Below are 25,414 nucleotides of genomic sequence, written 5' to 3' on the forward strand. Positions count from 1 at the left end.
CCAGCAGCCTGGGTTTCCCTATTCTAAGGCTACTAGAACATGATTCTGGTGTCACAACTCCGGTGTCATATTCTACCTTCCTAAAACACCGTTTTGATAGTGTTTACATGCTTGCTTATCGTTCATATACGATGGCTAGGTTAGCTGATGTTCATGTTCCAGATCAAATATGGTCAACTTTTTGATTCAAAGTTATATACAGAAGCAGTGGGAAATGACTGACCTGCATTGTCTTTTAATCTCTCATCTTATTTTTTCTGGTCTTGTTATTATCTAATGTCTCTTTCCTTTTTTTTCAGGCAGTCAGTAATACCTGATAATATATTAATACTTCAGGACCATATTATCATTTGATTATTGCATTCAATAACTGCATTCTACCTAGATACATAAAAAAGGTACTAACACAAGAGTAAAAGTAAAAGGACATACCCCAAGGCCATTGGTTACAACATAACTACACTTAAAGGAACAATTCAAGAGATCTCTTGTTAATTTTTGTAGCAAAGCTCCACCAGAACCGAAGGCAATATTTTCAATACTCCATTTTTTTTGCTTCATGCCTTCTACAACCTAGAATATTAAAAAATAAAGACAAACAAAAACTAAGTAAACTGGAAAAGAAATGAGGTAATTTTCCATGAGTCATATTGATGAATAAAGCATCCGAGAGTTGTATTGTAACATAGTGAATGATGAGATTAAGAATAGGCTTATACAAAACTATATCCCACATTTTCTTTTAAAAGCCCCACCTACCCCAAAAAGGACAAACTGAGGGATAAGTGTGGAAGGGAGGGATTTCATTCATAGTCCCTGAATTTGTGTTGTTGTCATCATTGTAACTGTGGTTAGGGTTGGGGAAATGAAGGAAATGAGAGAAAAAAATGGCTTTACATATGTAAGGTTACTTGAGTAAACTTATCTGTCTCCTGTAGTTGTTGCCCAGATACCAGTAGGGACCTAGACATTTGCCCTGAATTTCTCCACTCTAGGAATGACTAATCACTCCCAATAAATCTCAATACATGTTAGCACATGTCATAATGCATATCATATCTAATGGGGCATTTAAATAAATCAACAGATATTGGTGGCAAAACAATATAAAATACTCTCTCTTACATATCATTCAGATATTGGCAGAGTCATTTTATTCTGGCTAGAACTCCAGTGCTGTAAGCAAAATTATGAATAGACTAGGCATTAACATTTATCATTGGATCACTTTTGGCAGAATGATGATCTACAAGCCACTAGAGAGACCTGAATGAACATATAGTTCTGGCAGCTAAAGTAGTTTTTTCAAGGGACACATAATTTGAAAGTTATATTAATTTATTAAGTCACATTATTATTGTCATTTATATTTCTTTTTCCTAAGTTTCTTTTTCCTAAGTAGGACTTATTTACCTAGCATGTCTTATTTGTGATAGAAGGTTGCAAGTTCAACTTAATTTCATGAGATGAGTCAAAAGGAAGTATTGGAAAATCTGGTTCCATTTTACTGAAACAGAACTTTCAGAAATGATTAGAAAACCGTAAGCAAATTTAATAGTTTTATGTAAATCATTATTATAAATTTACCATATTCCCCTCAAATACTAAGAGTCTTGACCTGACATCTATTATTTTCAACTCTGAACGATAAAAATATATAAACTCCAAGGACCTTCAACTTTTAACAATCTCACATTTAAAAAAGGCAGATTTTTTCTTAAATCCCAACCATCTAATTCTACTGCTATATGTCAGGCATCACTATGAAAACATACACAATTTATTTTAAAGTGATTCCTTAGGCTATACATAAACTCAGTCTCATGTCTTTATTATTATATCAGAACCCAACAGTATCCAAAGGTTCTGGATTCAGATTTTTCATTGAAATAACTGTGAACAAAGTATAACTAAAACAATAATAAAATCCTTATAAAATAATATAAAATTAAGACATGTTCCAAAAGAGTGAATTTCAATATGGGAGAAATGCAAAGAGTAGACAAGAAACAGACAGATGGAGGGTAAGGTGGTTTAGTTAAAAACACATCACCCTAACCAGTGAGCAGTGGTTAGAACACTGCCCAGAGCACCCAAGGGTCTTGAGTTCCATTCCAGGTCAAGGGTATGTACCTGGGTTGCAGGTTCAATCACTGGCATACGGGAGGCAACCAATTAATGTGTCTCTCTCACATTGATGTTTCTGTTTTTCTCTCTCTCTCTCTCTCCCCCTACCTCACTCCCCCTCTCTCTAGAAAATCAATGGGAAAAATATTGAGGATTAACAAGAAAAAATAGAGAAAATTGTTTCAGACCTGTCACATGATTTTAGATATGTCTCAGAAGCGTAAGAATGAGGATATTACAAAGAACAGTAATCACCTAATGTCATATATCTGCATTTCTGGCTCAGTTACTTTAAGATATTCTTCCCATATAGCTGCACCAGAAGTTATAAAATTTAGACAATTTGGAGTTAAAGTTTAAGTGAATCGTTCTGTTAAGAGTACAGGAAATTTCAGAATTAGGAAAAAAACACACCACTACTTAAAAATATTTACAAGAAGGAAATATGACTAGACATAAACTGACAAAATTTAACTGTTAGACACTACTCTTCATTTCCTATTTTATGCCCATGGTATTTAGATAAAAAAATTAATGTGCTCCTATCATTAAGATTTATATAAATCTTCTATTTAGTCTCTGGACCAAAGTTATGAGGGTCAAGGGACATTTCCTAGAAAGGACGAGAAAAGGTTTCTAGGGAAAGAACAGTAGGATATGCTATAGTGAAAGAAAAATGTTTCAACTATGTGGGACTTCACTTGCAAATAAATCTTACCAATTTTGAGAATTTGGTATCATTTTAAGATCATTAATGAACTACTCCAATAGAAAGGTCTCCATGATAATCAAGATGACTGAATAGCTAACTAAGATACAAACAGAGAAGACAATCTGTTTTGTCCAACACAAGAGAATTTTGCCTCTTTTTGTAAATAAGCAGATTGATTTTGGTACACACAAACTAGGACATGCTTACACTGTAAACTTCATGGGGAAGACTGATGGTGAATAACAGTATAGAAAGTGAGGCTGATAGTCAATAAAAGAAGCCAATTGTTTGAAATTAAACAGATTTTTTCATTTTGTCAAAATTAGTCATCTAATTTAGTACATAAACAATACAAAACCACTAGGTGAATTATTCTTTCTCCTTCTAAAAACTTATTTGACCCACCTCCAATATGAAGAAAGCAGCTATCACCCTTTAGGTAAATCAACACGAGTACATTCACATTACACAAACTTCATTCTCTGATCATTTTGTTGCAAGTTTCACCAATGCAAAAGAGTATTTGTCTCAATATCTGACTTCTTGTTCATAGTTAAAAAGGGCAAAGGAAGAAAAGCCAATAGCTTCAGTTTTTTAAAGGAAGTTGAACTGAACAAACCAACTTAAAGAGCTCACCACTGGAATAAGGAAGGGCAGATATAAGCAGTGGGAAGAGCACAGTACAATGGGTTTTCTGAAATGGGTACAGAACCCTGTCCATGTTTCTTCATCTGAAAGGGGAATAAAGAAGGTTATCTGCTAAACTGCCTAAAATTGGGTAATAGTTCTTAACTGATACCCAGATAAGAAACCTTTAATTCAGCTGAGCTAAGGAGACAACAGCAACTACATATGACAGCTGGGATTCCTATAATCATCCTCCTCACTGCAAACTTTTCTTCTTTCTCTTTCACATGAAAGCTCCTAATGTCCCAACACCAAATGTCTTAGAGGAGTTTGGGGGTGTTTCCACTTTTCTTAGACAAAGCAGTTTGGGAGAGTTGGTGGAAGAAACCTCATTTCTGTTATTCCAAGAAATCTATTTCAGATACCTCCTTTTGGAACACTAAATCCACATTACCACAGAAATACTGTTTTGTTATATTCAGTAGTTCTTACTTTTAAGTGAACCTTTGGAAAACTATTTATAATGTGGATACTGATTTTACTGTAACTACACACCAAACTCTTTCAAACAGAAAAATCTTTGATAACTTGTGTCAGACAAGTGGATGCCCCTGGAGATTGACATACATTAAAATGTCAGTGGCTACAATGGCAGACAGTCCATATTATGAAATTGGTGATATCCTTAACTTTTATGGAGTATATTTTATGAAATTATAGCTCTTTAGGAGCTTACTTGAGAATAAAAGTAGCAAAAGTTTTAATATAATGCACTATGTGGCTAAATCTAACAATAATAGTGATGACAGTTGAGGCTTAATTTAGAAGAGCTAACAAACCATTTTATAATTTTGAAAAAGCACATATTAATACCATTTGAGTTTCACATTGTTTGAGTATGTGAAGCTCCATTCTATTAAAACTGAGACCTATATGAACAGTGTCAAGACTTTTGTTTTAATACAAGAAACATTCCTTGACTGGCACTTTCTTGTTTATTAGTGATATTTTTCTTTCTTTCTTCTTTTTTGTTAATCCACACCAGAGGATATTTTTTCTATTGCTTTCAGAGAGTGGAAGGGAGAGATGGGGGAAGAGAGAAAGAAACATCGGTGTGAGAGAAACACACGAATTGGTTGCCTCCTACATGTGCCCCAAGCGGAGGCATGGAGTGAACTTGCAACCCAGGTACCTGCCCTTGACCGGGAATAGGACCTGTGACCCATCGAGGGCCAACACTCTAACCACTGAGCAACACCAGCCAGGGCAATGATATTTCTTTAGGTTTGTCATCCAGGAATATAAATGAGGAATATAAATGAGGTTTCATTGTTACTTTTAAGTTACCTGCCATGACATTTTGAATTTAATTAAAAAAGGTCCGCCACTTGTGTCTATAGACGCTTATGTCATACAAATGGTTAAGTTACTATTATTTATAAAATGTAAGCAATTAGCAGAAAAGACATACAGTATATCATTATAAACACTTAAGAAAAGAATCACAATTATGCTGAAATTATGTGTTGTTATCAAACTAATAAAAAGGAACTTAATTATGATTACCTTATTGGAACACTTAATATAAACACGTACCTCTTGTAAGGTATTAATATCTACTCCATCTCCTTGAATAACTCGAAGATAAGGTGGCAGCAACTTGTAGCCCTTTGAGTTCTCAGTAATAGGAAATTTCTTACCTAAAATATCCAAAACCTGTACAGAAAAATACACAACCCAACAAAAAATAAAAGTGAAAAACAAGTGTAAAAGCTTTCCAAAGTTAAAAAGTGACTTTGCTTTGCTAGACAACCTTGAGAATATAATCAATTTACTTAAAAAATTTTACAACACTATGCATAAACCTTCTAAAATTTAGTCTCAATTCCTTTTATGTTATAGACATAAAACATATTTTCTATCAAGTCATATTATACAGTCAAGTGGCTCAAACCATAAGATTTTTCCCTTACATCTCTCAAATTATACAGATTCAGGAAAAGAACCCACCCCAAACATCTTAACATTAGGAGCTTAAAACAGTAAATATAATAGTTTTAAAAGGTATATAAAACACTATTTATCATGATTATACTTTTGATTTTCATTTATTCTGCTTGTGCCCAATAGTTTTATTTGATTTAATTTTGATAAAATACAAATCTATTTGAATTACAAAGTTCAGAGAAATATATGCAGGCAAAGCTGGAAATGAAACTCATATAACCCAGTTTCCCTGAAGTTCCCGTTAGTTAAAGATGACAGCCATTTTTTAAGCCAAATTGCATAATATGCAAATCATACCACTCATTCATTAACTACTAAAAGTTTTATAGCAGCTGAAATACCTAAACACTGATTTAAAATTTCTCAAAAAGCTTGGCCAGAGATTCAAAAGACCTATCAGACAGTTTTTCTCCCCAACAATCATTCCCTTTTCCTAAAGAAATTGATTTAAGATTCTAACAATGCATAGATTCCATATTGATGACTTAGGTTATTTTTAAAACTAGGTCTACACATTTTTTTTTTTAAATTAGGTAATAGGTAAAACATAAAACCTGTTAAGTTTGCTAAAACCCAATCTGTAAATATTTCAGGCTAAGATGACTTTAAGATTGGCCTATTATTAATAGGATAGGAAAAGACTTCCTTGATTCTATATCCCCCTTTCTTAAGGGGTATTTTATCATCTAATTATTAGATGGGAAACTGGGGTAAAGTGAGAAGGTGACAATGGATAGTTGGCTTATTTTACACGTTGTGTGACCTTGAGCAAGTTACTTTAACCTCTCTATCTAAATCTGTTTGTCTATAAAAAAGAGAATGTAATATTTATCAGAGTTTTCACAGAGATTAAGTGACACAGCTTAAGTAAAGCATCTAACAATATTTTTCTAGTAGAATCAAAGAACCTGCTCTTATTTAGTGCTTTTCAAAGAAAGCAAACCAAGTCCTGAACACTAAACATAGACAATACTGCTACATTGATGATCGAAGTATCTTTAAAAAAACACTACTTGAAAAGTATTTCTAATATTTTTTTACCACCTCAACTTGCACATGTTTCTTTTGCACTAAGAACTTCAAAGGTATAGCAACAAACCATAAACTTGGTAACCAAATCACAGGAGTCATTAAAATGGTAATGCTATCAATTAATTTTGAAAGTAAGCAGAAAATATCAACAGTACTTGTCTATATATAAATAACCCATAACTAAGGGTATCCTTTCTGTTATTGTGTGACCTTGGGCAAATCTATTACTCTCTCTGGGCTGCAACTCTAAAGTAAGATCTAGGATAGCTCTGAAATGGTATGTGTGTAAATGAAATTAAAAGTAGTGGTGATGCAGCTGGTCGATAGCATTTTAATAATCAAGTTATGTATTAAAATTTACCTTTAATACAGTGTCAAGAGGATTTCCAGAATCAGGTCTGATTATTAGTGGTGCCTCTGAACTTCTTGATACTATTAAATGTCTTAGATCTTCACCCCATATTTTCTCACACGCATTATAAATGTCATAACTATCGCTGACCACAGATACAGGCACTGATGAAAACTGTGTTACTATATGTTCAAAAGCATCTTTTTCATGGTCTTTCCCCCAAGCTGTTATGGTACTAGAAAACAAAATGAAAAGACAGATTTACTCAGGCAGACACATTACCTGTTCCTGAATCATATCTCATGATTACTATACTATATCATCAACACTGCAGAAAAAGTGAGTGATTTAGTTTAATGAATGCACATCAGAGGGTTAATTGAATAGCTCAGCCAAGCCACCTCGTATAATTTTTTTAAAGACTAAAAGTAATATCACTCCTCTCCAATAATTATTTAAGCTTTCAAGTCATATTGAACTTTTTTTGGGCTATTTAAACTTAATGAACTATAAAGCACTTATTGAATGCACTTTATTTGTTATGCCAAGATGTTAGAAAGAATGGACACATGTTCCCACCATTTGTTAGGCAATGTAAGCACTTGGCTCCCTCCTGTGAATTTTCAAAACCATGTACCAATAATAGTAGGCATACATTTTATCTTTTTCACCTTTCAAATTCTTACACTTAAAGGCAATTACTTAAACTATACTGTAAATACATATAGTCAACTAACTCTTTACCTGTTATATCTTCAAATGGCTAGTAATTATCATTTATTTCATTTATAGGTTATCCACTAATTAACATATATCCAGGGAATAAGAATTTTAATATTTAGTTTGAGCAAAATGTAATTTAGGTGGAAAATAAAGTGTGAGAGTTTCTATGAGTGACTTTTACAATGTCCTCAATAATGGTTCTTATTAAATAGATTAATATTATATAATTTAAGAACTTGTTGGTTTACTAATATAGGGGTGGGCAAAAGTAGGTTAATAATAACATTAAATAATACAATAATTAATAAATAATAATACAAGGATAAACTGTTTAGAGTACTCGCAACTGTAAACCTACTTTTGTCCACTCCTGTAAATAATTTTTAAAATTCTTAAAACAGAATAATGAACTTGAAAATTGCCATTTTCTCATGCCAAGCAATTTTTCTTTCTTCCCTAATTTTCTAGTCTTTGAATCTACCCCATTTTTGTAAGTAAAATAATGAAAAATAAGACAACTCATTCATTTACTATAAAACCCCATGTAGGTAAACGTTTATCTCAAAACTTTTTGAAGAGTCATACGAATTTAGGTTTGAAATTGTCATTTTATTTTTACTTTTTTTCTAAAAGATTAGAGTAGCCAACTTTTCCCGTGCTGTCAATGGTATGCTGGGGATAGCAGAGTACGCACAATTCAGGGTTATAAAGACTTAACTACCCAGAGAGACTACTCTTATCTGAAATGGAAAGATAGCCTATTTATATAGTGAACACTCTTCTAAACTATAGAGGCTTCCAGTAGCTATGCTGTTCTCTTAACTCACTCAAGCAACTGCAGGCTATGGGAAAATTAGGACATGATGAAAAAAAAGCCCCTTCTTCATATCAAGAATTACTACTGTCCCCTTGATAAGAGAGACAATTAAGAGCAAAGAATACCAGTACTGGAGAGCTTAGTAACTGAATAAAAAATCCTAGTTAGAAGTTATTGCTTATGCAGTTATATTTTACTAGCATTGTATCAATACAGTCATCTAATTCTGCTATTTGTGTTTATCATATCTAGCCAACGTAATTGTTTATTTTAAGCCTTTATTTGCTTTCCCTGTGGCATCTGAACTTTCCTGAAGCTTTCTTTCCCATGATTTCAATGACACCTCCCATGTTTTGATTTTCCTATTTCTATGGCTCCTTTTCCATATGCCCCAGATGCTATGCTATCTCCTTTCTTCAATCTGACCAAAGGCTGTGACCTGGGCACTGTCTTCCTTCATACATCTCCACGTGTGAAAAAAACACATACACCCCAAGCTTTTAAAAAATACCCTCATGGTAAGGATTTCCAAAGTACCCTAGTCCAAGTTTTGCTTCTGTACTCCAGATGCACTTTGTTAGGTAGAAGATGAATATGTTCATCTCATCATACCACAGACTTTTCCTAGAGCATTCTCTATATAATCCAGTTGTTACACCCATTCTTCTTAGTATAATATTTAGTATATGGAGATCATAAATATTTATTCAATGAATTCTACTCATGCCAATATTCCAATTTCCAGTATCAAATTAGATAACTTTCCGAAGTTTGAGGGAAAAGTTATATAACTGAATATTTCTAAATCCAGGTTCATATATTCCTTAAGAAAATATTTATAAGAATAATGGCGGTGCTATAAAATTTAGAGTTCTCTTATTTTAAAATTATTTTAGATGTTAGCTCATTTATTTTCAATGACCTTCTGATGTTAAAGATGTAAAATTTTAGCTTCTCCTTTTATTTGGCTGGATGAACGGAAAAACAGAGAGGTAAGTGCCTTGCCCAAGGCCACCCAAGGTGTCAGCTATAAAGTTCTATTCACTATACTATACTGTTGTTTAAGACTTTGACTTTTCTATTTAAGGACATCTGAAATACTCTTCTATATTAAGGAATCAAACACTTACAAATGTAGTATTATGTGACTTTAAAGTAAATGGATTTTTACCTTTTTATCATGAAAGCCCTAAAGAAGATACTATCCTTATTCTCACATTTATAGTACCATTCTCATGGTACTATACAAAACCACTAGTCAAGAGTCTAATACATGGATACTACATTAAGTTTTAAAAGCTGTTCATACATCTAAGTCTGAAATAAAAATACTGTAACCCTAAAACCATTATCTGTTGATAAATTTTCCCGTTTCACTAGTCTTAAATTTGATATTCAATAAGGCCCTACTAATACAGCTATTCTCATGTTAGTAGAATCTACTCTCTACGTGGTCCCAATTCCAATCATCAAGTTCTGGCAATTTCATTTCCCAAGCCTTTGCTCATGTTTATCTGCATCTTTCCATTTATTTAGACACTTTATTTTGAACCTTGTCATCTCTCAAAACTGCTACAATAGCTTTACTATAGCCTCCTACCTTTTCGTTTCTCTTTTCCAAATCAGAAGAGAACCTGCTATCAAAATAATGTTTCTATAATATTTCTCTGATATTACTTCTTTGCTAAAAACCATCAATGTCCACTTCCACTAGAAAATAGAATTAGAATAAGCTAGCATAAATCTGAGGGCCTTCAGTAACCTGTCTTCCCAGTTTACCCTATGTTCCCTACAGTTTCTATATTTTACCTCTGATTCCCTAAACACATTGTCTCCTCTTTCATTCTTGCTCTTTTAGGACAATGCCTGACACATGACGGGTAAGCAGTAAATATTTACTTAGAGAATGAGTGATCCCCATGACTGCCATTAAATGTTACCATTTCTTCAAAACGTCAAGATTTCACATCCCATCTCTGTAAGACCTTTCTTGACCCTGCCAGTGGAATGCAATCCCTCCTTTCCTTCCCTTGCACTACTAAAGCACTTTAATTGAACCTCTTTAAAAATACTTAATCAACAGAGCTAAATGTTGCTAGTGTACTATTTTACCCTAAAGACAGAGTCAGTATTTTATCTTTCTATTCCTTATAGCACTCAGTAGATTGCCTTTATAACAATCTCACCTTTTCCATCACATAAAACAAGTGCTTAATAAATATAAACTATTTTTTTAAAAGCTCAGTTTATTCTAAACTCACTACTGGTTTTGGTACCCTGAAATACTCAAGTTTAAGTAGGACTTAAGAAACCACCCCAAAGAGTAAATACATTTTGTTATAAGAACCAGAAATAAGGTTTGATCTGTTTTAAAAACAAGTTAAGTCTAGGATCAGAGCAGCTGCTGCCTAGATTATAATTGCCTTCTAATTCAACTTGAGATGGTTTAGTAAGATCACATAAGGAAGCATGAGAAGAATCTGAACTCTCTTCCTTTCATCAAAAGAGCTTACTAGCTCTTCTACAATTGAGGGTACCGGCTCCAGATGACAATTTCCATGGCAAATATAGCTGGAGGTCGTAGAAGAGCAGGGAGAGGGGAAAAAGTGACCAAGTTTTACAGTGAGTAGATGTAATTCAATACATAAAATCCATCTGCATATGCAACAGAGCAGCTGAAAAAGTCCTTTAAAAAAACCCTCACCTATATGACAATATAGCAGTTAAAAAAGCTCTTACATTGTTTCTATTAGGATGGTTAAAAGTTCTCTAGTCCCTAATACTAGTCTTTACACAAAGTATCAATAATGAATTTGTATTGCTTTAGTTCATGAAGACTTTCTGGAGTACATGGCTCTGTAATTAAGCAAAACATCACTAAATTACAAATACAAGAGAGAAAACTTAGTAATTATACAAAATAAATGTTTAGATAATAAAAGAAGGAAAACAGTTTTACCTGTGTTCTGCCGCTGGGATAGAATAGCCTGGAACAGGATCTTTCGTTCCATAGTATTTTTTAATTAAAGCAATTCCTGCTACTGTATCTGTTCCTTTGAAGTTAACCAAATGAGCAGATGCTCCTATGCCAGCAGTCTAGAAAACAAACCATAAACCAAAATCCAAAAAAGAAAAAGACCCATACTTGACATAGCTCCCAAAGAATTAGTCTTCCATTATTTTTAGAAAGGTATTTATTATCAGAGATAATAGTTATATGACAAACATCCAGTTTTTTTAAGCACTTAAGGAATCAACTGCTACATTCTCAAAGAGTATTTAATAGGGCCTACCCCCATTTCCCATCACTCTTTTTTTCCTTACTCTGCCTAATGCTTCTCTGTAGCATTATCTGGCATCTGCTATATTTATTATGTCTGTCTGTCAGTCCACCCACCCATCGATCTAATATATAAAGGATGGAAACATTATTTGAAGGCTATATTCCATGTACTTTGAACAGAGTCTAACATACAGTAGGTACTTAATCTGTTGGCTAAATCTCTGGAACTTTAAAATGTTGCCTATATAGAACCAATACTGATCCCATAACTTCCCAGAATGTTTATAATGGGTAATCTATTGACAATCTACATTTTATTCAATGAGGTTCATTTCAGTTTCTTACCTCTTGGGAAGAGACTCCTCTGTAGCCAAAATCATGCAACTTGTATTCCAGACCAACTAAGTTACCAGATGTTTCTAATAAATATTTCGCCAATATTTTCTTCTGCTCTCTAGAATTTGTGGCCACAGTGATTGGATACCAGGACTGAACAAGAATAGTCTGCAGTAATAAAATTAACCACAAATATTAATACATAAAATATTGGGTTCTGTCTGAGGAAAACCCTAGCTTTCTCCGGAGATATGTTCTAGACTTCATACTACCGGGAATGCCATTTAGACATTTCAACTGTGTAACAGAATGCTAACATGAGCATTCCAGATACAGTGCATAGCTCAGCTCTCAAATCAGCAACACAAAGAGAAAGCACCAGGCCCCTACCAGTTGAGGATGTCACATTTCTCTCCAAAGCTCCAAAGAAGGAAATAATAGGCTGTGATGAAAGACCAACTTTTAAAAAGATTTTCAATCTGTCATGGAGTAATTATTTTATGAAATACACACACACTTGAATGGTGGAGCAATTATCATAAAAGTTTCTAAATGCTTATCCTTAATTTCTGTATTTAATGTGAATCTGCATCAAATAATTCATGGACCAGCACTGGTCCACTGACTATACCTTAAATAGTATGGGCCTAAGGTTATTCATTTACTCCTCTAGGTCGGCTTGGATTTAATTTTTCCTTGGATCTAATATGACTATTGGTAGGTTATATATTTGAAATACTTTTGCTTAGCACTAGAGAATTCTGTTCACTGAAATTATGCTTTATGCCCTTGGCTTTTATCAAAAGTCATTATAGAAGGCCACATGAAACATTTCTGCATATGTTATAAAACCGTGAGGCCACTGTCTATTTTATAACTTAGTACCTATTATATAAATTTTCAAATAAGGACAAGGAAGCATTGCGAGGTCCCTAATTTCTTATAAGAATTGTACCTTGGTTTCGTTTTTTTCCTTGGCTGCCAGGAAACTTCTAAGTAAGTCTGATACTTAATCATGGCAACCATATCAATTATTATGGCTTCTTCTCCATAGTAGTATCAGAATTTTCCATTTTTATTTTATAAACCAGAGAGTCTATTATTAGAAGCAGCCTCAAACCTGATTTAGAAAGACCTAAGATGACAATGTCTGAGCTCAATAAAAAAGCTATTTAATGAAAAAAAAAAAGCTATTTAATGAATAAGAATTTACAAAACTAGCTCTTATTGTTCCCAGTTAAGTGATCAATAAATAAAATAAGTAAAAATAAAAGATCATTTAACCTTGGACTTCCCCTTGGTCACCTAAAAAGAAAAAACAAAAAACTGTAGCATTAGACTCCTACTGTATGACTGATTAATGTGGCCCCAAATCTTTGCAGCTCCTTTCAAGAGATGGGATCTATTTCCATCCTTTGATTCTGGGCTGTCCTTTTAATTTGCTTTTTAACAAACAGAATGTGGTATAAGCCACACTGTATGACTTTCAAGGTATTGTTTTTAACAGCTCTCACTCTCCTAGATCCTTGAGACTACAATATTGTGAGGAGCCGAAGTTATTGAGAGAGGCCCAGGAGTCCCTGCTATCTCAATGAGGCCCTAGACATGGGAGTGAGGCCATTTTAGACTGCCTAGTCCTAGCTGAACCCTTAATACAGACACAAAAGTCCAAGAGAGAGTAGCAGAGAACCACCTAGTCAACCACAGAATCCTGCGGATAATAGCTATTTTATGTTGTGGTAGTTCGTTAACTAACATTAGAAAACTAATTTAAACTCTATAACCAATCACCTCTAATCTCTAACCACTCCTTTTGTGTCTCTGACTTACTTTTCATACCACTGGTCAGCATTCTAAAGCAAAAGTTTTATTTAGGTTGTGTCATTCCTTAAAATCCTTTAACAACTATTGTCCATAGGGGGGAAACACCAATTCATATAGAAATTGGGATTCCTATAATCCTGCCTTGTTGATCTATTATATTTCCCACTGCAATGCTCCCCTTTGAGCTATTTGCCATTCTAAAAATACTTGTCATTTCCTCAGCTCTCCCTATCCCTTATTAAAGCTTATTTATGTTTTCTATTTCAGATTCTTTAGATGGGATTACCTATTTTTCTGCTATCAATTTAGTATTCTTTCTTATGTTAGTAGTTAGTTAGGATGAAGTGCTCCTCCCCCAAAAGGCCCTTAACTTACTCTAATTTCTGTGCCCACCATTTTTTTGTACATAGCTGGTACTCAGTGTTCATCTGTTGATTTAATTCAATTAACTCTCACATTTTAATTTAACTTAGACTGGTATTATCTAGGAGTATGAGAAAGATAAAACAACGTGAACGACTCTAGTTGAGTTATAAAGGTAGAAGATTGACCTTACCCCTCGAAAAATGCCAGGGAAGGAAGGAAATAACTATCAGACACAGTGATCCTTCACATCACCATTTCCTTTCCATAGTCCAACAAAATCAGCTTAAATTATACTCTTAATAAAATCAGTCCCCTTTAAAAAAGATCACTGTAGGTGTAAGCAAGGGAAAAAAAAGGCAAGTTAGTTTGGGTTAATCCAAGGTCTAATAAAGTAGGCCTTGTTGGAAACTTTTCCAAAACAGCAATTTGCCCACACAAATCAAGGTTAAATTTTCAGCTGAAAACTAAGACTAAAGTAAATGAACCTGCAAATTTCATTAAGATGTGTTTATTATAATGTTACTGTTCAGGATAAAGAATTTTAAGGAATGAAAAATGGTGTGGTATAACAGAAAGGGGACTAAACCTACTCCAGTGTAAACTATAGTCCATTCACCTCTCAGGGCTCAATTTCCCCATCTGTAAAATGAGGGCTATTTGATTAATGTAATGATTTTTCAAGTCACTTTTTAACAGCAACAGGTTTTGTTTTGTTTTGTTGGTTGAAAGAGACAGTTAAGTTTAGCCTAATACATTCAATCCTTAGCCCCTCTGATGTCTTCCCCTCTTAAATGTTTTAAAATTTGATTTGAGGACTAAAATTTCTTCTAGCACTAATATTGAAACTGATAAAGCAATTCAATAATTTTAGTGGGTTTTAAAGGTCAGTATATGGGGAATAACAGTGTATGGTTAACAACAATTAAAGAATGTTATTAATAACTTTGAACATAAATTGGAAGGAGCCCTATTTAGTACTATTATTTTAAATATTCTAAATAAAGAATTACCTGAAGGAAATCTTCAATTTATACATAAAAAGTTTATTGAATTTGGTAACATATTTCATATACAAGGTGGTAAAGTTGTGTTAGGGATGAGTAAAAATAGGATGAACCTCCTCCTAACCCTACATGAAAGCCCACAAAGAATGCAGAGTTACCATGAACAAGTCTCTTCTAGAGACCTGTTATTGAGAGTATACACATTGTTTTATAAAGCATTGGTCAATCAGAAACTATAATAAGGGATTGTCAGACCATGTTTTTTGTGCCTAGATAAAAATACCTGAAATTATTTAAAATCCTATATAGTAAAAACCTAATATGCTAAGTGTCCATTTAACCAATCAAAGCGTAATATGCTAATGATATGCCGCTCAACTGCTCGCTATGACGTGCACTGACCACCAGGGGGCAGACAGTCGCCTGGTCAACCAGTCACTATGACATGCACTGACCACCAGGGGGCAGAGAGTCAACTGGTCAACCAGTTGCTATGACATGCATTGACCACCAGGAGGCAGATGTTCCGACCAGGTAGGTTAGCTTGCTGCTGGGGTCGGGCCAATTGGGACTGAGCAAGATGGGCTGGACATGCCCTGGAACCCTCCCGCGGTCCCTCCGTGTCCCCGATCATGCACTAGTGGGGTCCCTCAGCCTAGCCTGTGCCCTCTTGCAATCTGGGACCCCTCGGGGGATGTCAGAGAGCCGGTTTCAGCTCGATCCTGCAGGGACCCCACTGGTGCATGAATTCATGCACTGAACCTCTAGTGATATATAATATATTAGAAGATAAACTTGATATTAGTTATTTCAGGTTATAAGCAAATAAAAACAAGGAACTATGTACTTTTTCTTTTCTTCAAAATCTAAGTCTCACATTGGATTTCACATTTAATAATTGTTAAATTTAAAATATTTATATATTTGCTAACAAAATAGTGCTCTAAGATGTCTATATATAAAATTTTTTACTTTGTTTCTTTGGTGAAATAAATCAAAACAATAATGATTATTGAAACAAGTTTATTTTTTAAGGCTATGTTTTTTCACTTTCTGAAGAGAATAAAAACGTACATGAAGAGGGTAGACTGGTAGAACCAAGATGGCAGCATAGGTAAACACCTAAACTTGCTGTCTCTCACAACCACATCAAAATTACAACTAAAAGGCAGAACAACTACCACCCAGAACCCTGGGAAAGCTGGCTGAGTGGAAGTTCCACAACTAGAGAGGTGAAGAAAGCGCATTGAGACAGGTAAGAGGTGTGGAGGCGCGGAAAGTGCTGGCCCCTGGATGTGCTGCTCTTTAAACCGGGAGGGAGATACAAGCTCCCACTTACTCTGAACTCCAGTTCCAGGCGAGACTCGGGGGGACCCAGACACATACGGGGAGAAACTGGACTGTCTGGCATTAGGACAGGAAAGCGAGGGCGGCTTTCACTCAGAGGTGCTCGCAGTGACATTGTTCCTGCACGGGGGCGCGGGACATGGAGACCTGGGGACCTCTCTGGTGCAGGGTTGACTGGCAGCCATTGTTGTTTGCTCCGCCCTGGTGATTCCCAGAGACCCTGCCCCACCCAATTTACAACCCCACCCATTGGCTTTTGCATAAAAACCTGTCAAACTGCAGCTGGGTCAGAGAGCCCCAGAGCTTCCAAAAGAAGGCCCAAGGCCCGGCAGCAGCAACCAGCCTTGCTTCACAGCTGGGCCTCGTCTGGGCACTTCCAAACCTCATACAAAGAGGAGGAATCTGCAGATGTCTCTGTAGCTCCTGCTGGGCAGCTCCAGACAGTGGCTGACCTTGCACCTCCTTGTAGATCCAAGAGCCAGTGTACCCAGTGGTCAGAGTGAGACCATTCTGGATTACAACTCTTCACATCCATAAGAGACACACTCAAGGGACAGACTCAGTGAGCACCAAAGCCCCACTAAAGCAAGTTCTGCCTCATAAGGGTGTCTTCTGTGCAACAGATCTTCCAATGTAGACACAGCTGATCATCAAGCCAATTGGCCTGGAGGTCAATTCCTCCCAGTGATATCAACTGCAATCAAGGGTTAACTACAACAAGACTGTGCAAACAGCCCACAAAGGGGTGCACCTCAGGTGACTGGGGAGGCTGAGCCACTAGGCCCTATAGGACACCTACCACACAAGGCCACTCTATCAACTCAAGGAGACTTAGCAGCTACCCAGTACATAGAAACAAACACAGGGAAGCAGCCAAAATGCGGAGACAAAGAAACAAGTCACAAATGAAAGAAATGCAAGAAAGCCAAATACTGGATATAGAGTTCAAAACCACGGTTATAAGGTTACTCAAGAATCTTCTAGAAAACTCCGAGAAATTTAGTGAGACCCTCAAGGATATGAAAAAGGACCAATCAGAAATTAAGCATACACTGACTGAAATAAAAAATAATATACAGAGATCCAACAGCAGACTAGGGGATCACAAGAATCAAGTCAAAGATTTGAAATACGAAGAAGCAAAAAACACCCAACTGGAAAAGCAAAAAGAAAAAAGAATCCAAAAAATATGAAGATAGTGTAAGGAGCCTCTGAGACAACTTCAAGCATAACAACATCCGAATTATGGGGGTGCCAGAAGAAGAGAGAGAGCAAGATATTGAAAACCTATTTGAAGAAATAATGACAGACAACTTCCCCTACCTGGTGAAAGAAATAGACTTACAAGTCCAGGAAGCGCAGAGAACCCCAAACAAAAGGAATCCAAAGAGGACCACACCAAGACACATCATAATTCAAATGCCAAGAGCAAAAGACCAAGAGAAAATATTAAAAGCAGCAAGAGAAAAACAGTCAGTTACCTACAAGGGAGTACCCATACAACTGTCAGCTGATTTCTCAACAGAAACTATGCAGGCCAGACGATAGTGGCAAGAAATATTCAAAGTAATGAATAGCAAGAACCTACAACCAAGATTACTCTACCCAGCAAAGTTATCATTTAGAATTGAAGGTCAGATAAAGAGCTTCACAGACAAAAAAAAAGCTAAAGGAGTTCATCACCACCAAACCAGTATTATATGAAATGCTGAAGGGTATTCTCTAAGAAGAGGAATAAGAAGAAAAAGGTAAAGATAAAAAATTATGAACAACAAAGTGACAACAAATACCTATCTATCAACAAGTTAACCTAAAAATCAAATGAATAAAAAACCTGATGAACAGAACAGACTGGTGAATATAATAGAATCAGGGGCATGGAAAGGGAGCAGACTGATAATTCTCGGGGGAAGGAGGTGTGGGGGTGCGGGAAGAGATTGGACAAAGAGCTTATACCTATGGATGAGGTCAGTGGGGTGGGGAAGGTCTGGAGTGGGGTGGGAACAGGGTGGAGGGGAGCTATGGGGGGAAAAAGAAGGAACATCTGTAATAATCTGAATAATAAAGATTAAAAAAATAATAATAAAAAAAGAAGGTAGACTGGGAGCTAGTTCTTTGTCCATAAATATCTGCTTTATGGAAGTTCAATTAAACATAAGGGAATAGTACTTATTGACTAAATCCTCAATCAGGAAACCAGAAAAAGAAATTGAGAAAAAGTTAATCCACAGATGATGATTTTCACAATAAGATTTATCTATTTAGAATCTTTTGGCACCATTGAAGGTAAAATGACAGACTAGATTATGCGATTAAGAACCCCTCCACTGTTGTGTTTTCATAATACCATCCCCTTAAAATAAATATTTCCCAGTACAAATACTATAACAATTATACAAAATTAATAAGGAGATACATGTTCTTTTACTTTGAGTTCATTAATTCAAAGTTTTAAGACATAGCAGTGAACTATTTTAAATCTGCATTTTAGTTAATTGAACATTTTTTTGAGCCCATTAGTCTATTATTAGTTGATGGCTCATTAAGAGTCTGATATGAAAGTTTTAAATTTAGCAAAATTCATTTAGCAAAATGTTAGCAAAAATGAATTTCAAACATATTCTTAGATATGTTTTCTTCTCTAGCTTTTATAAATGAACCTCATATGTATTTTACTATGCAACAACAAATTAGTTTAACTAATAAACTAATAAGATAAAGAATCAGTTCTAAGCACTAAGTAAACACCTCTCAAAAATAAATATGGCATTTCTATAGTCACCTTCCAGAATATTTCCTTTTATAGATAAAACTAGAGTCCCATCGTGCACGAAATCATGCATGAGTAGCTTGCTTTCGCTTGCCTCAGCTGGCCGCCCCGCCCATCACCGCTTGTAGCTCACGCCCCGCCCTCCACCGCTCATAGCTCTCTGCCGCTAGCAGCTTGTGCCCCGCCCCGCCCACCGCTGCTCATTTGGTCGTGATGGCCACAGACCTTTTATTAGTATAGATGTAAGTTAAGCTGGTATTGCTTCTTGGCCTTTTAGCTAAGATCAAGTGTAAATTAAGCTGTGAGGAGCTAAGTAGATTGTTAATATCAAAACTATAAGCATGTGAAAAAAATATGATTACTTAGGAATAGATGCAAGGAAAACAAACAAAAAACTTCATAATATAAACTCAGAGCCTATAATGTAGCCTCCTTTGAGGCTCAGAAATCAAATAATCAGTGAATCTTGAATATAGCTCGATGAGAAATATCAGGAGGTAGAGCCTAGGCTCTTAATTAGATAAGAATAGAGAAAGCAGTTATTAAAAATTTGAACAAAAATGCCTTTAGTCTAATTGAAACACTTTCCAAAAAATGCCTTAAATCATCAAAAATATACCTGTGCTGTTTTTCTAATTTTTCTTATGACTGCAACAAATAAGATGGAAGCTACCTGAGCTTTAACAGAAATAATTAATAATTTGATTTAGATAATATCTCAGAACATTAGATTTCACTGCAAGGAACGTTAAAGATTATTTAGTCCAAATGTCATTTTATAGGTGAGGAAATTGAGAATTGTAAAGGTTTATTAAATTGTAGGAGGTGACATCACCTTATTAGTAGCAATTTTTAAATTAGAATCCCAATTGAATGGTTTTTACATCTTCAATTAATGCAAATAAGAATTAAAAACAAAACAATTTACCTCAACCCAATTTGTAAGCCAATAACACTCTGGATCTGTGTTTTCCACTGTGAAGAGAACATTTCCTCTGGGAATGACAGAGCCCTCAGGAACAGCTTTTACTTCTATTGGAAGATGCCCATCGTATTTCTGGTAAGAGACAATAACGAATTCATTTCATTCAACTGATGATATGCAGTTACCTGTTTTTATAATAAGGTTCTTTACATTTTACAGAAGCTAAACTTATTATAATAGAAACTGCAATTGTAGATGTTATTATAATGTTAGTAAGATAGTCAGAATATCCTTATTCTCCTGAAATGAAATTAGCTAACAGCTAAGGCACTGATATCAACTTTTAAATTTCATGTTGTCTAAGTGCTTCTGCTACAAACATTTATTATTAAAAGATACAGATAAATTCAAATTGATAAAAAAGTGTTGTTTCCCCTTCATTCTTTCAAAACAAAACAAAACAAAAATTCCAACATATTCCAAAAGTATTCCCAAAACACTATTTTTCTTCTAAGTAGGTCATTTTCATAAAAGAAAGGCTCAAGACGGAAAGATGAAATAAGGGAAATAATACACACACCACACACCACACACACACACACACACACACACACACACACACACACACACACACACAAAAAAAACAGACTGAGATCCCTGCCAGTAGAAGAACCTTAAATAGGTTTTCTCTTTATTCTGGTGTAGACCTGAAACTATTTTGGTATTAGATAGTACACTTTCTAGAGCTTTGGTTATCGATATCAAAAGTGCAATAATTCTCTCCAAAATTAGGCTAAAAAATAATCTAGTAACATCCTATGTAGCAAATATATTTGCTACATAGGATGTTACTAGATATTCAATTATGCCTTCCTATTTTTAAAGCTAAAAGTTGTGGCTAACTTCTGGTTAGGAAGGCAAGTTGTTTGAGATATCTACGTTTATTTATGTGATTTGGGACAAGGTAACTAGAATTTTAAAAATCTGTTTAGCCCGGCCAATATAGCTTATTGGCTGAGCATTGAGCCAGGAACAAAGAGGCCACCGGTTCAATTCCTGGTCAGGGCACATGCCCAGGTTGCAGGCTTAGTCCCCTGTCGAGGGGCATGCAAGGAGGCAGCTGATCAATGATGTTTCTCTCGCATCGATGTTTCTATCTCTCTCTCTATCTCCCTTCCTTCCTCTCTCTCTAAAAAATTCAAAAGGTCAAGAAGCAATACCAGCTTAATTTATATTTTATCTAAAATATATTTTTAAAAAATCTGTTTAGCCAGCTGGTGTTCCTCAGTGGTTGTGCATCGACCTATAAACCAGGAGGTCACAGTTCGATTCCTGGTCAGGGCACATGCCCAGATTGCAGACTTGGTCTCTAGTAGGGGGTGTGCAGAGGCAGCTGTTCAATGATTCTCTCTCATCGTTGATGTTTCTCTCTCCCTCTCCCTTCCTCTCTGAAATAAATAAAAATATATATTTTAAAAAAAATCTGTTTAATGAGAAGCACTGAGGGCCTCAAGATAGAGCAGAAAGAATACTGCCTTAGAAGTCTTGGCTTGTATTCAAAAGCAGGTAGGAGAAACCTGGGCAAGTCTTTTAACATTTCTAGGTCTCAGACTTTCTTTATAAAATAGGGTTAGACAAGATTATCTCTAGAGAACCTATGAATCCCTAAAATTCTCTGAACATAAAATCAAAACATTTATCATCCTGGCCACTGGAAGTTGTATTAATAAGCATAGTAACTGACTTATCTATTAATATTATTCTCACAAAAAACCAAATGGGGTGAGTTTAGGAGTTACCCAACAGATTTTACTTAAATATGGAAAAACTACAGTACAGAGTGCTTACCTGACTTCTTCAAAGACTCATAAGTAACAAAAAGTAAAATTTGATTATTACCAGATAGGCATGAAAGTTAAAATATTTCTAATTATTTTGTGTTTAATAGTCTACAATGGAAAATACATACATTTTTAAGATGTAAATTAGTTAACTAATACTTAACATGACAAGATGCCAATAGATACCATTTCCAATCTATTTTTGTAATAAAAAAACAAGCAAACACCAAAGGACGTTAACTTAATTCTCATGTCTCCGGATGCCCAAAGTTTAAGCAATGGTTCCAAACATGCTAGATATATTACAGTACAAACAAAGAATAAAATTCAACTTCATGGATCTGCACCAAATCATTTTAACTATTCAGTAAGGGAAATTTCCTAGAATTATTTTGTAGTGATAGATTCACAGCATCTATTTTCTTAGATAACCTATAATCAAGAAATAGACCTAAATATTGAAATTGCCAACTAACCATGCCCTTTTAAAATTATAGTGTATTTTCAAAGAAAGGGTTAAATTACCTTCCTAAAAAAAAAGTTAGTTATTTACATTATAGTTCATTTATATTATAACAAATTAGACTTGCTGTAGATTCTAGACACTAATGATTGGCAACCAGAAAAAAAGTTTAACTGTTACCGTTAACTTTTCACAAGAATGTCTAAAGTAGCCATCATACTTAGGTCACAGACAGAAAAGAGTTGTATTTATAGTCTAATCTTCTATTCAAACTCCTTTGCAAGAAATTTTGAAGTAAATGTAAAACCAAAATAGTAGACCAAAACATGAAACCAGTTTTTACCTCAAGAATGTAGTTCCATCCCTTTTCATTAAATACATCATCTTGGAAATGCTCTTTGTACACCTCTTTGGCTTCCTGGATCTTCTCTTTGGTCACTACTTTACCTAAAAAGATAAACATTTCTTGTTTACATTTCAAAAGACATTCTGTGAACTGTTGAGCTGTCACAAGATTAATGTCTGTAGATTTTTCACCCATTCTGTGGATAAAAAAACAAGAACTGAGAGGTCAAATAACTCATCCAGAGTCAACAGCAAAGCCAGAAAATGAATTTGCACTTTTATATATATGTTGATTGATTTCATAGAGGAAGAGAGAGGATAGAGAAAGACAGAAACATCAATGATGAGAATCATTAATTGGCTGCCTCCTGCACACCACCTACTGGGGATCAAACCCGCACACCGGGAATAGAACTGTGACCTCCTGGTTGATAGGTCTATGCTCAACCACTGAGCACACCAGCCAGGCTGAATTTGGACTTTTAATCACTCAGTCTAAGTGTGTTGATTTCTTATTTGAAAAGTAAATGTGCAGAAGAAATTATAACATGTATAGTATTTTTTAAAATCACAATAATAAATTAACTTCTAAGAAGATATCTTTTCTAGCTCTATTAATTTCTACACCCTTCAAATTTAAGAGTAAGCCTTTGATACAGATGATTTTCTAGATGAACCTTCTCACTTTATTCTTGAAAGATATCTTCAGGGCTGATAATCCAATAATTTTCACAATTACTACATTTTGCCCCCCAAAGATACTTGAAATTTTCTTTATCTGTAAAGTGAGGATAAAAATAGTAGAGTACCTACTTATAAGTGGTTGTGAGGACTGAGTTATAACATATGAAGCACTTAGAATAATGCTGGCTTATAATAGGAAATCAATATATCCTAAATAATAAAGAGGTAATATGCAAATTGAACATCAGTCCAACACACAAGATGGCTGCCACAAGATGGCCAGCAGGGGAGGGCAGTTGTGGGTGATCAGGCCAGCAGGGGAGGGCAGTTAGGGCTGACTGGGCTGGCAGAAGAGGGCAGTTGTGGGGGACCAGGCCTGCAGGGGAGGACAGTTGGGGGGGGACCCAGGCCTGCAGGGGAGAGCAGCTGTGGGGGACCAGGCCTGCAGGGGAGGGGAGTTTGGGGGGGGGGCACCAGGACTGCAGGGGAGGGCAGTTGGGGGGAACCAGGCCAGCAGGGGAAGGCAGTTGGGGGCGACCAGGCCAGCAGGGAAGAGCAGTTAGGGGCAACCAGACCAGCAGGGAAGAGCAGTTAGGGGCAACCAGGCCAGCAGGGGAGGGCAGTTAGGGGTGACCAGGCTGGCAAGGAAGGAAGTTGGGGGTGACCGGGCCAGCAGGGGAGAGCAGTTGGGGGCAACCAGGCCTGCAGGGGAGGACAGTTAGGGGCGACCAGGCCTGCAGGGAAGGGCAGTTGGGTGGGTCCAGGTCGGCAGGGGAGGGCAGTTAGGGGCAACCAGGCTGGCAAGGGAGGATAGTTAGGGGTGACTGGGCCAGCAAGGGAGGGCAGTTAGGGGCAATCGGGCTGCCAGGGGAACAGTTAGGCATTGATTAGGCTGGCAGGCAGAAGCGGTTAGGTGCAATCAGGCAGGCAGGCAAGCAGTTGAGAGCCAGCAGTCCTGGATTGTGAGAGGGATGTCCCAGATTGGAGAGAGTGCAGGCTGGGCTAAGGGACACCCCCCCCCCCCCTGCCCTGTGCACTAATTTTGTGCACCGGGCCTCTAGTCTATATATATATATATATATATAAAAGTTTAAGTGACCGTTGCAACTGAACGGACGACCGAACAGGCTGTGTGGGGCAACCAGGCAGGCAGGGGGGTTAGTGAGGGGCGACCCAACAACTGAGCAGCAGGCTGCGTGGGGTGACCAGGCCGGTGGGGGAAGGCAGTTAGGGGCGACTAGGCTGGTGGCGGGGGGGGGGGGGCAGTTGGGGTAACCAGGCCAGCAATGGGGGCAGTTAGGGGCGATCAGGCAGACAAGCAAGCAGTTAGGAGCCAGTGGTCCCGGATTGGAGAGGGTGCAGGCTGGGCTGAGGGGACCCCCACCCCCCACCCCGTGCATGGATTTCGTGCACCGAGCCTCTAGTTTTTGTTATAATTAATAACTAATATGAAGTTTTTAACATGTAGAATTGAAGTGTGACATCAGTCTTTTGGTAACTTTCTCAATATAAGATCACTAGTAAACTCATTTAAAATATCTTGGGAGGTCTTGCTGCAAAAGAAGTACTTTGGATACCAAGTAGGTTTTCAGTAGTATAACATATCTGAACAGTCTAATCTTAAAATTGCCAAGATTATGGGAAAAGGTTATTAAATAAAAATTCAACTTAATCTGTGTTCAATTTTAAAATTATTTTTTATTTGAAAAGGCTAAAGATGAAATTTTCCAAAATACATAAAACCCTTGGAAACTGTTTTGCCTCCTAGAAATAATATTACAAAACAGACTAGAAATGGACTTTCAAGTAAAAAGGCAAAAAAATTATTT

At 36.1% G+C, this 25,414-nt stretch overlaps 1 protein-coding gene across 1 annotated transcript in view; it reads right to left on the reverse strand.

The window, feature by feature from the left end:
* Positions 1-25,414, reverse strand: part of NAMPT (nicotinamide phosphoribosyltransferase) — a 45,571-nt gene that overhangs the window by 10,347 nt on the left and 9,810 nt on the right. Inside the window, exons 3-9 of the mRNA XM_079786515.1 lie at positions 22,900-23,003; positions 20,256-20,384; positions 12,026-12,184; positions 11,357-11,493; positions 6,867-7,092; positions 5,063-5,182; positions 433-573 (exon numbers count right to left, since the gene is read on the reverse strand). Coding sequence (XP_079642641.1) covers positions 433-573; positions 5,063-5,182; positions 6,867-7,092; positions 11,357-11,493; positions 12,026-12,184; positions 20,256-20,384; positions 22,900-23,003 — 1,016 coding nt within the window. The remainder of the gene's footprint in view (positions 1-432; positions 574-5,062; positions 5,183-6,866; positions 7,093-11,356; positions 11,494-12,025; positions 12,185-20,255; positions 20,385-22,899; positions 23,004-25,414) is intronic.

This window comes from Cnephaeus nilssonii (genome assembly GCF_951640355.1).
Source record: "Cnephaeus nilssonii genome assembly, chromosome: 12".
In the NCBI taxonomy this organism is placed as follows: Eukaryota; Metazoa; Chordata; class Mammalia; order Chiroptera; family Vespertilionidae; genus Cnephaeus; species Cnephaeus nilssonii.